Source organism: Phoca vitulina, unplaced genomic scaffold (assembly GCF_004348235.1).
Source record: "Phoca vitulina isolate PV1807 unplaced genomic scaffold, GSC_HSeal_1.0 scaffold11, whole genome shotgun sequence".
In the NCBI taxonomy this organism is placed as follows: domain Eukaryota; kingdom Metazoa; phylum Chordata; class Mammalia; order Carnivora; family Phocidae; genus Phoca; species Phoca vitulina.
The window spans coordinates 18,930,823-18,943,215 of NW_022589714.1; the positions used below are offsets into that span (position 1 = coordinate 18,930,823).

Here is a 12,393-nt window from a genome sequence, read left to right on the forward strand (position 1 = left end):
CTAGGAATTAAAAAGAAGAGCATGAAAGTATAACTCCCCTCAATGAGTTTAAAATGCAGTTGAATAAATTAAAAACAAATACAACTATATCTAATAATATAAGATAGCACACATGACCATTATAATGAGAGATAAAAAAAGTACTGAATTTTTTTTAAATGGAAGATTGGTATAAGAAAGCAACAGTTGGACAGTTAGGCTGGGAATATTAAGAATGGAGGCTAAGTAATTGAGTTTATGTTTTGTTGCCAAAAGGGAATGACCAAAGGCTTTGAGAAAGAGATGAATAGAAGGCAGGGAACATGCCTTATTCATGTCTGTTATTGCCTTGTTCTTTAGCACAATGTCTAGAAGATCAATGTTTTTGAATAATTAATGTTTAGTGAGAAAAAGTAAATGCATATACAAAGCAATGATTCAGAGACTTACTCTGGTTACGCTGGAAAGAAAGAGGTCTAGAGACGGGGAAGGCAGTTGACATGATAATGCAACAATCCAGGCATGAGATAAAGGTGGACCAGGTCAGTAACAGGGAAAAGGAAGATGAAAAATCTATCAGAGGGTGCCTGGGTGGCTCAGTCGGTTAAACATCTGCCTTTGGCTCAGGTCATGATCCCAGGGTCCTGGGATCAAGCTCCGCATCGGGCTCCCTGCTCAGTGCGGAGCCTGCTTGTCCCTCTCCCTCTGCCCCTCCCCTCTGGGTATTCTCTCTCTCAAATAAATGAAGTCTTTAAAAAAATCTATCACAAAAGAAAACTATCCAGGATGGAGAAGAGGAAAATGAGTAAGAATAAGGTATGATCACAGATATAAAAATCTCTGCCACTGGAAAATAATGACACTACTGTCAGAACACAGTTTAGGGAGAAAGTAATAAATTCTCTCTTATTTATGCTGAGTCCAAAGTGAGGACATACCATTCCCAAAGTTCAACACAAAACACTGGGATTCAAATTGTGTAAAGAAACTATGTGAGAGCGCTATGAGGGGTCTCTTACTTGGAACAAATTACTCACCTGGCTTCACAGAAGATATTCAGTGCTGTCCTACATTTGCACTCTACGGACTAGGCAACTGGCATTCTATATTCTTCACAAGGCGAAAAAATTAACTTACCTTAGTATCTGATATTTCGCAACATGTTTCTTGAGCTAGGAAGTTTGAGTTACAGTAGATTTTAAATTGGTGAAGTTCAATCTATTAAAAAAGTAGTAATAAGACACATCATTAGTTTTCTTGAAAGTCACATTTAGGCACTTAAGAACTGTGGTAATTTAACTGGAAAGATAAAAGAAGCTAATACAAATAAATTATTGGTAGATATTTTAATGCTTTTATTTAATTTAGGATTCATGATTTTATGGACCATTTGAAAAAGAGACATGGATTCAATTATTGAGATAGATCTCTAGATAAAGGAAATCAGGTAATGAAAGCAACTGCAAATCTTCGCTACTTGATTCATACAAAAAAGAAGTATTTAATTAAAGAGAGGTATTGTTACACACTACAAGAAAGTATGCCCACAAAATGAGAAATATTTCAAAGTAAAAAACTGTGGAGAAAAAGTAAAGTCAAAGGTATGAACACACGATGGAAAAGGCTTTCCCAGTAGTTCCAGAGCTCTTATTTGAGGCACTGAAACAGATGCTCACTTCTCAATAAAAGGAAAAAAAAAAGTATTTAGTTTTCATCTATATTTCATGGATTCTGTCGGATTATCTATGGATTTTATACTATATTGGGATAACCCTGAGCAATACTCACAATCTTTTTACAAAAATAATCAATTCCTTCTATTTGCTTAGCAGATTCATATTTTTTGGCATTGGACGTGAAATAAAAAGTAGTTCAAAAAAAGTACAATCATGCCGTTAAATGCAAGATCAAGCAACCATGTGAGAAATAAATACTACAGACCATTTAAAAAAATTAAATAGGATATATGTGTAAATTGGCTATTTTAAGTTACTTTATGGTTGCAAATTTAATAATTTAATTAATTCATCGTACAATGATGTCACATATCACATAGGTCAGGAACAACCTCTTCCCTCTCCCCTCTCCTCCTCCTGCCTGCCCTTCTCTCTTTGCCTCTCTCCACCTCTTCCTCTGTCTCCCAGTATTACAGAGCTAGATAATGTATTACTTTGATGTCAATAAGTATGTTCTATAGAAAGATCCAACTGTTGTATTACAATAATTAATCCTACCATAATGGAAAGCAGATATCTTCAGTGAGTTCTGAAACTCTACCCACCACCAAAAAAAGCAAAAAAGGCTGTAACTATTACTCTACAGTGTACTGAGATGAACAAAATCAATTCAGCTCATAGAAAGCGTTAAGAAATCCAGACATCTTCTGAATTCATGAGCAGCCTAAGATTTGCAGCCAATGCGAAATTCTGAGATAAAATGAAACTTATTTATTTTCTATAACTTTTTGCAAGGTATTGAAGTTAACTTTTGTTTATAAAATTTAAATACACTGTCTTACATAGTCGAATGCAACACCACGTAGTAACATATCCATTATGTAGAATGAAGAATGGGGACTCCAATTAATGAATATTCTTCTTAATGAAAACTAATTTAACATCATCGTTACCAAAATAGCCAGTAAATATTAAAATTTGATTACGTACCACCCATTGTACTAGGCCCTTTATATGAATTATTTTAGTTAACTGAAGATAGATGATCAATTTTTGATGGATTAGCAACTAATCAAGTACCATGACATTGAAACTACAATTCTAGTTTAATGATGCTTTCTTATTCATTAGTTACTCTGGAATCCTTCACTGACACAGTGCTTTATGAGGACAATGTTTAGGGCTAAGTCTATACTGGCTCTTGTCATACAGAATTTGTTAAAAAAAATCCTTTTTATCAGTTTTGTCACCTATTTCTTTCTCACAAAAGTAACTAGGTAGTATACATAAAATAAATTATTAGAATTTTTTTCAATAACATACATCCAGAGTAAATAAAACATTTTCGCATTACAACAGATCTTATGAATCATAGAGCTTGCATGGAGATGATGAAAAATTAGTCTACTTAAACTTTTAGTAGGACCAAGAATCTTTATAGAATAAAATATGTATTTTATTTGCTTAACTCAAAAGACTATCTCATAAATAAGCTGCATCATAATAGGCTTTAATTTTTTTAATTTTTGTCTTTTTTTATTTATTTTTTTAAAATTTAATTCTAGTATAGTTAACATACAGTGTTGTATTAGTTTCAGATGTACAATATAGTAATTCAACAATTCTATACCTTACTCAGTGTTCATCATGATAAATGTACTATTAATGCCCTTCACCTATTTCACTTACCACCAACCCACCTCCCCTCTGATAACTATCTGTTTCTTCTCTATAGTTAAGAGTCTGTTTCTTAGTTTGTCTCTTTTTTTCTTTATTTGTTTTGTTTCTTAAATTTTACATATGAGTAAGATCATATGGTATTTGTCTTCCTCTGACTGACTTATTCCACTTGGCATTATACTCTCTAGATCCATCCATGTTGTAGTGAATGCCAAGATTTCATTCTTTTTTATGGTTGAGTAATATTTCATTATATATATAGTTCCTATATAATATATGTATATTATATATAAATATAATTTATAATATATACTATATATTATAAAATAATTATATATATTATATATTAGTTATATACATATATATTAGTTCCCTTAATTTTTTAAAGAACCTCCATACTGTTTTCCTCAGTGGCTGCATGAGTTTGCATTTCCACCAACAGTGTACAAGGGTTCCTTTTTCTTGGCATCCTCACCAACACATGTGGTTTCTTGTGTTTTTTTAATTTAGTGATTCTGACAGGTGTGAAGTGATATTGCATTGTGGTTTTGATTTGCATTTCCCTGATGATGAGTGATGTTGAGCAAATTTTCATGTGTCTGTTGGCCATCTGTATGTCTTCTTTGGAGAAATGTCTGTTCGTGTCTTCTGCCCATTTTTTTAAAATTGAATTATTTGTTTTTTGGGTGTTGAGTCTGATAAGTTCTTTATATATTTTGGATACTAACCCTTTATCAGATATGTCATTTGCAAATATCTACTCACATTTAGTAGGCTGTCTTTGAGTTTTGTTGATGGTTTCCTTTGCTGTGCAAAAGCTTTTTTTTTTTTTTTTTATGAAATCCCAATAGTTTATTTTTGCTTCTGTTTCTCTCTCCTCAGAAGACCTATCTAGAAAAAAGTTGCTACAGAAGAAGAAATTACTGCCTGTGCTCTCTTCTAGGATTTTTATTGTTTCAGGTCTCACATTTAGATCCTAATCCATTTTTAGCTTATTTTTATGTATGGTTTAAGAAAGTGGTTCAATTTCATTCTTTTGCCTGTGGCTGTCCAGTTTTCCCAACACCATTTATTGAAGAGGTTGTCTTTTTCCCATTGCATATTCTTGCCTCTTCATTGAAGATTAATTGCCCATATAATTGTGGGTTTATTTCTGGGCTTTCTATTCTATTCTATTGATCTGTGTCTCTGTTTTTGTGCCAGTACCAAACTTTTTTTATTACTACAGCTTTGTAGTATATCTTGAAACCTGGGATTGTGATAACCTCCAGTTTTGTTCTTCTTTTTCAGGATTGTTTTGGGTATTCAGGGACTTTTGTGTTTCCACACAAATTTTAAGATTATTTGTTCTAGTTCTGTTAAAAATGTTATTGGTATTTTGACAGGGATTGCATTAAATCTGCAGATTGCTTTCGGTAGTATGGAAATTTTAAAAATATGCGTTTTCCCAATCCATGACCATGGAATATCTTTCCATTCATTTGAATCATCTTCAATTTCTTTCATCAACGTTTTATAGTTTTCAGAGTTCAGGTCTTTCACCTTCTTGCTTAAGTTGATTCCTAGGAATTTTATTATTTTGGTGCAATTGTAAATGGGGTTGTTTTCTTAATTTCTCTGTCGGCTACTTCATTATTTACATACAGAAATGCAACGGATTTCTATATCTATTTTGTATCCTATAACCATACTGAATTCATTTATCAGTTCTAGCAGATTCTTGGTGGAGTGGTTGGGGTTTTCTATATGGAGTATCATGTCATCTGCAAATAGTGAATGTTTTACTTCTTCCTTACCAATTTGGATGCCTTTTATTCTTTTTTCTTGTCTGATTGCTGTGGCTAGGACTTCCAGAACTATGTTGATAAAAGTGGTGAGAGTAGACAGCTTTGTGTTGTTCCTGAGATTAGAGGAAAAGCTCTCAGTTTTTCACCATTAAGCATGATGTACAAGGTGGGTTTGTCATATATGGCCTTTATTATGTTGAGGTATGTTCCTTCTAAACCTACTTTGTTGAGGGTTTTTATCATGAACGGATGTTGTACTTTGCCAAATGCTTTTTCTGCATCTATTAAAATGATCATGTTTTTTATCCTTTCTATTGTTGATGTGATGTATCACATTGATTGATTTGCAAATATTGAACCACCCTTGCATCCCAGGTATAAATCCCACTTGATTGTGGTGAATGATTTTGAGGATTTTTCTATTTATGTTCATCAGAGATATTGGCCTGTAGTTCTCTTTTTTTTAATTTTTTAAATTTAAATTCAATTAGCCAACATATGTACATCATTAGTTTTTGATGTAGTGTTCAATGATTCATTAGTTGCATATAACACCCAGTGCTCATCACATCATGTGCCCTCCTTAATGCCTAACACCCACTTACCCCATCCCCCCCCCACCTCCCTTTCTGCAACCCTCAGTTTGTTTCCCTCTCTGATTTCTTCCCATTCAGTTTTCCCTCCCTTCCCCTATGATCCTCCGTGCTATTCCTTATATTCCACATATGAGTGAAACCATATGATAATTGTCTTTCTCTGATTGACTTATTTCACTTAGCATAATACCCTCCAGTTTCATCCATGTTGATGTAAATGGTAGGTATTCATCCTTTCTGATGGCTGAGTAGTATTCCATTGTATATATGAACCACATCTTTATCCATTCATCTGTTGAAGGACACCTTAGCTCCCTCCACAGTTTGGCTATTGTGGACATTGCTGCTATGAACATTAGGATGCATGTGCCCCTTCTTTTCACTGTATCTGTATCTTTGGGGTAAATACCCAGTGGTGCAATTCCTGGGTCATAGAGTAGCTCTGTTTTTAATGTCTTGAGGAACCTCCATACTGTTTTCTAGAGTGGCTGTACCAGCTTGCATTCCCACTAACAGTGTAAGAGGGTTCCCCTTTCTTCACATCCTCACCAACATTTGTTGTTCCCTGTCTTGTTAATTTTAGTCATTCTAGCTGATATAAGGTGGTATCTCATTGTGGTTTTGATTTGTATTTCCCTGATGGCAAGTGATGTGGAGCATTTTTTCATGTGTCTGTTGGCCACTTGGATGTCTTCTTTGGAGAAGTGTCTGCTCATGTCTTCTGCCCATTTCTTGATTGGATTATTTGTTTTTTTGGGTGTTGAGTTTGATAAGTTCTTTATAGATCTTGGATAACTGGCCCTTTATCTGTTAATGTCATTTGCAAATATCTTCTCCCATTCCATAGGTTGCCTTTCAGTTTTGTTGACTGTTCCTTTGCTGTGCAGAAGCTTCTTATTTTGATGAAGTCCCAATAGTTCATTTTTGCTCTTGTTTCCCTTACCTTTAGAGATGTGTCTTGCAAGAAGTTGCTTTGGCTGAGGTCAAAGAGGTTACTGCCTGTGTTTTCCTCTAGGATTTTGATGGATTCCTGTCTCACATTTAGGTCTTTCATCCATTTTGAGTTTATCTTTTTGTTTGGTGTAAGAGAATGGTCCAGTTTCATTCTTCTGCATGTGGCTGTCCAATTTTCCCAGCACCATTTATTGAAGAGACTGTCTTTTTTCCATTGGATATTCTTTCCTGCTTTGTCAAAGATTAGTTGACTATAGAGTTGATGGTCCATTTCTGGAAACTTATAAACTACCAAGACTGAAACAGGAAGAGGTAGAAAATCTGAACAGACCAATAACCAGCAAGGAAATTGAAACAGTAATCAAAAACCTCCCAAAAAACAAGAGTCCAGGGCCAGATGGCTTCCCAGGGGAATTCTACCAAACATTTAAATAAGAAATAATACCTATTCTACTGAAGCTGTTTCAAAAAATAGAAATGTAAGGAAAACTTCCAAACTTGTTCTCTGAGGCCAGCATTACCTTGATCTCTTCTTTTGTAATGTCTTTATCTGCTTTTGGTTTTAGGGTAATGCTTTCATAGAATGAATTTGGAAGATTTCTTTCCTTTTTCGTTTCTTGCCATAGTTACAGAAGAGACAGTATTAACTCTTTAAATGCTTGGTAGAATTCACCTGTGAAGCAGTCTGGGCCTGGACTTTTTGGGGGGGAGTTTCTTGATAACTGTTTCAATTTCATTGCTGGTAATTGGTCTATTCAAATTTTCTATTCCTAATTCAGTTTTGGGAGTTATAGGTTTCTAGGAATTTATTGATTTCTTCCAGGTTGTCCAATTTGTGGCATATGATTCTTCATAATATTCTCTTACAATCGTTTGTATTTCTGTGCTGTCAGTTTTTATTTCTCCTTTTTCATTTGATTTTGTTTATTTGAGTCCTCTCTCTCTCTGTCTCTCTCTTTTTTATGAGTCTGGCTAGAAGTTTATCAATTCTGTTGATCTTTTCCAAGAACTGGCTCCTGGTTTCATTGATCTGTTCTATTGTTTTGTTTTTGTTTTTGTTTTTGTTTTTTTTTAGTTTCTATTTCATGTATTTATTTATTATTTTCTTCCTTCTGCTGCTTTTGGGTTTTGTTTGCTCTTTTTCTAGCTCCTTTAGGTGTAAGGTTCGGTTGTTTATTTAAGATTTTTCTTGCTTCTTGAGATAGGCCTGCACTGCTATAAACTTCCCTCTTAGAACTGCTTTGCTGCATTGCAAAGATTTTAGACTGTTGTGTTTTCATTTTAATTTGTCCCCATGTATTTTTTAATTTTCTCTTTGACTTTTTGGTTGACCCATTCATTTTTCAGTAGCATGTTATTTAACCTTCATGTATTTGTGTTTTTCCACATTTTTTCTTGTGGTTGATTTCTAGTTTCATAGCACTGTGGTAGGAAAAGATGTATGGTATGATTTTGATCTTTTCTAATTTGCTGAGATTTGTTTTGTGGCCTAATATGTGATCTATTTTGGAGAATGTTCCATGTGCACTTGAAAAAAATGTGTATTCTGCTATTTTAGGATGGAATGTTCTGAATATATCTGTTAGATTTATCAGGTCCAATGTGTCATTCAAAGCCTTGTTAATTTTCTGTTTGGATGATCTATTCATCCAAACAGAAAGTGGGGCATTAACATTCCCTATTATTATTGTATTACTAGCAATTACTTCCTTTATATTTGTGATGAGCTGCTTTATGTATTTAGGATCTCCCATATTTGGGTGCATGCATATTTACAGTTGTTATATCTTCTTGTTGGATTGTTCCTTTTATAATTATATAGTGTCCTTCTTTGTCTCTTGTTACATTCTTTGTTTTAAAATCTAATTTGTCTGATATAAATATTGCTATCTTTTTTTTCACTTCTGTTTGCATAATAAATGCTTTTCCATTCCTTCCCGCTTTCAATATGCACATGTCTTTAGGTCTGAAATGAGCATTACCTTGATCTCTTCTTTTGTAGTGTCTTTATCTGCATTTTGTTACTTGTTTTATGATTGTTTTTGTAGTTCTTCTCTGTTCCTTCTCTTGCTTTATTCTCTCTCAGTTTGCTGGCTTTCTTTAGTGATATACATGGATTCCTTTCTCTTTATTTTTTGCATATCTATTAGTGGTTTTTGATTTGTGGTTTGTGGTTACTATTAGGTTTGTATATAACATATTATGCATATAACAATCTATATTAAGTTGATGGTTGTTTATGTTTGAACCCATTCTTTACTCTTTTCTCCCTCACTTTTTAGGTATATGGTATTATATTTTACATCCTTTTATTTTGTGAATCCCTTGACTGATTTTCATAGATATAATTGATTTTACTGCTTTTGTGTTTCCTACTTTTCCTACTCCTACTTATGCTCTTTCCTTTCCATTCATCATCTCTTGTAGGGCTGGTTTTGTGGTCATGAATTCCTTTAACTTTTGTTTGTTTAGGAAACTCTTTATCTCTCCTTCTAGTTTGAATGATAGCCTTGCTCAATAGCATATTCTTGGCTGCAGGTTTTTTCCTTCCACACTTTGAATATATATATATCATGCCACTCTCTTCTAGCCTGCAAAGTTTCTGCTGAAAAATCAGCTGACAGCCTTATGGGGTTTCCCTTGTATGTAACTATTTTCTCTTGCTGCTTTTAAAATTCTCTCATTATCACTACTTTTCACCATTTTAATTATGATGTTTCTTGGTGTGGACCTCCTTGGGTTGACTTTGCTGGGGGCTCTCTGTGTCTCCTTGATCTGGATTTCTGTTTCTTTCCCCAGATTCAGGAAATTTTCAGCTATTATTTCTTCAAATAAATTTCTTGTCCCCTTTTCTCTCTCTCCCCCTTCTGGAATCCCTATCATGTGAATATCATTATGCTTGATGATGTTACTGAGTTCCCTAAGTCTATTTTTATTTTTTATTATTATTGTTTTTTCTCTCTCCTGTTCAGTTTGATTGCTTTCCATTACTCTGTCCTCTAGGTCACTGATCCTTTCTTTTACTTCCTCTAGTTAGAGTTTATTCCAACTAATGTATTTTTAATTTAAGTTATTGAGCTCTTCATCTCTGATTCATTCTTTTTTATGTTTTCTATCTCTTTGTTAAGGGTCTCACTGAGGTTTTCCACTTTTTTCTCAAGCCCAGTGAGTATCTTTATCTTTATCACCATTACTTCAAATTCTCTATCAGGCATATTACTTATCTCCATTTCATTTAGGTCTCTTGCTGTCATTTTGTGCTGTTCTTTCATTTGGAACATATTCCTCTGTCTCCTCATTTTGGTTATGGCTTTAATTTTACCCTCAAATAAAGTAAGATGCCTCACTAAACTATGAAACGATTGTAACACTATAATTTTTACATTGTGTCTTTTTAGAGGACATGCTTGGTATGTTTCAGCCCCGGGTTCTGGGTTCAATTCTTTTCTTGGGTGAGAAGTTAATGAGACACAGGACACAGCCCTCAACCTTCAGAGGGTGAGCTCTGAGCCTGGACCCTGCTCTTGCAATAAGTAATTTCTCTCTCATTGCCATCTCCCCACAAAGGTTCTGAATTTATTTCAGTATGTGCTTAGTTCTTTCAGTCCTTGAAAGAGAGCCCAATTTGCTCTCACTAGTCTTATAAGAGGTTCCAATCCCAAACTCCAGTCCCAAACTTTAGTACTTGCAGCAGGTGCCACTCCCTCATACTGTTGTTAGAATTCCCTGAATTGACTCCCTATCTACCTACACTCCACCTACTGCTGAAAGTTATATCTCTGTTGTTCTAACCGCTGGTCTCCACGTCTTCCCTTGCCTTTGGAGAGAACTTTCTGAAAGGTCTGTCTAGTATTGTTGTGTTATAATTAATACTGTTATTATTATTGGCAGCCTCCATTTACCGATATAGACTTTGATCCTTCCATTAGCCTTCAAGAGCTCTGAGAAAAGAGAAGCAGGATTTTTTTTTTTTTTTCCATTCTCTCAGGCCAAGGTTGATGGAGTGTTTGGTCCTGAATAAATAAATGAATATACAGGGAACTAACCACATACTAGGCATTACTGCACATACTCTATACAACTGTAAGTAGGTAACTACCAACACTACTTTTTAATTGAGGATACTGAGACTCAGATAAATTAACAGCTAACAAGATAAATTAGCAGATAATTACAGTTAAGTGGATGAGCTAGGATTTACAACCACGTCTGTCTGATCCCCAAACCAGCTCACTCTCCACAGTGCCATGATGTCTTGCCTCCATGATTGGTTTTCCTACTCTGGCCTATTTTGCTGATCATCACTGAGCTCTAGTTATGGCATTCTCACTGATTTGTTCATTGTTTCTAAGAGAAAATAGTTTAAAAATATTTTATTGAATATATATTTATACCTATACTATATTTATCCATCTATTAATCATCTATCTATCATGAATCCTTCCACAGGGGCATTTAGAAAAAATACACTGCCCCAATATGTATTTGTACAGAACTGTACTTTTGAAAAAAAAAATTGAACATGCATTAGCAATTCCTATTGGTGACCTGGATTCAGGTAATTTTTATGGATTTTCTCATCATTCTACCTATAAGAAAGTCTGAAGTCATGAAATTTAGAGCTATCTCACTATTTTAGGATTTTTTTTTTTTTTTAGGATTATAGGCCGCCTTCTCTAGGGAAATCAATAATAAATCTATTATCACCTGAACACCAAAATGATTTTTAAAGAACCTTTTTATCTGAAAGGGTATGCTAGCCATTTGTTCTCATCCAAATGACCTACTGACACAATTAGTAGCTATGTTTCAGTCCAGTAGAACCTTGAAAACAATTATAGGCTTTTGAGAAATAGTCTGCAATACAAAACTGCTGCTATTCTGAGGATGAGTAAACAGCCTATTGTTCTTGAGTGGAAACATCAGATAATCTGGGACCATTTAATTTAAAGTTCATCTTTTCCCAGTCTTTTCTATTCAAAACATATAAGCTTATTCAAGCTGACTTTTTGTATCATGTGGTGCATTTTTACAAGAATTTAATTGTAATAATCTTATTTTTTAAGGCATGACCTAGTTCTTTTAAATTCACATGCTGAAGAAAATAGAGAGAAGATAATATATGTGAAAATACAGTTGGAAATACATAGCTATGCTTCACACATCTGATGGCTAATTTAAACAGTGTTGAGAAGGGAATGTATTACATAGTAATTAAAGGAAGAAGGTTTTAATAAGGTACCTAATTTAGAAACTTTTCTAGTTCTATTTCATAACCAACATCTCAACTCACGTCCACAGGCTTGCCATCGGAAGCTCGTGCAGCAATAACAGTCCTTCCACGAAGGTCCACAGTGTCCTTTTCATCTATATGTCGGCTTGCAATTAAATTACAATCCATATAGAGTGAAATGCCCCGGGATTGTAAACCAATGCCAAGTTTATGCCATTGACGATCAAACAAAAGACGGAGTTCTCGATTTTTAAAAATGTAGTTTAACACATCTCCCTCAGGAGCTCGGAACATAAATTCCACCACCTTCTTTCCACCATCAACTACTATAGAAACCTGCAAAAATGCAAATTAGCATTAAATGTTTTAAAACCAGTGTTCAAAATTACTAAAGCACACAAATTAAAAATTAGAGATACATGTTGGTATAATTGAGGCACTTAGCAAAATGTTTTAGATGATATCTGTGTCTACCAGATTTGTTAATA

General features: G+C 34.2%; 1 protein-coding gene across 8 annotated transcripts in view; it reads right to left on the minus strand.

The window, feature by feature from the left end:
* COL19A1 (collagen type XIX alpha 1 chain) overlaps nt 1-12,393 on the minus strand; it is a 324,092-nt gene that overhangs the window by 266,669 nt on the left and 45,030 nt on the right. For all 8 annotated transcript variants that reach the window (XM_032409538.1, XM_032409537.1, XM_032409544.1 and 5 more), the window contains 2 exons: nt 11,966-12,241; nt 1,117-1,197 (listed from right to left, as the gene is read on the minus strand). In XM_032409538.1, the coding sequence (XP_032265429.1) occupies nt 1,117-1,197; nt 11,966-12,241 (357 nt within the window). The remainder of the gene's footprint in view (nt 1-1,116; nt 1,198-11,965; nt 12,242-12,393) is intronic.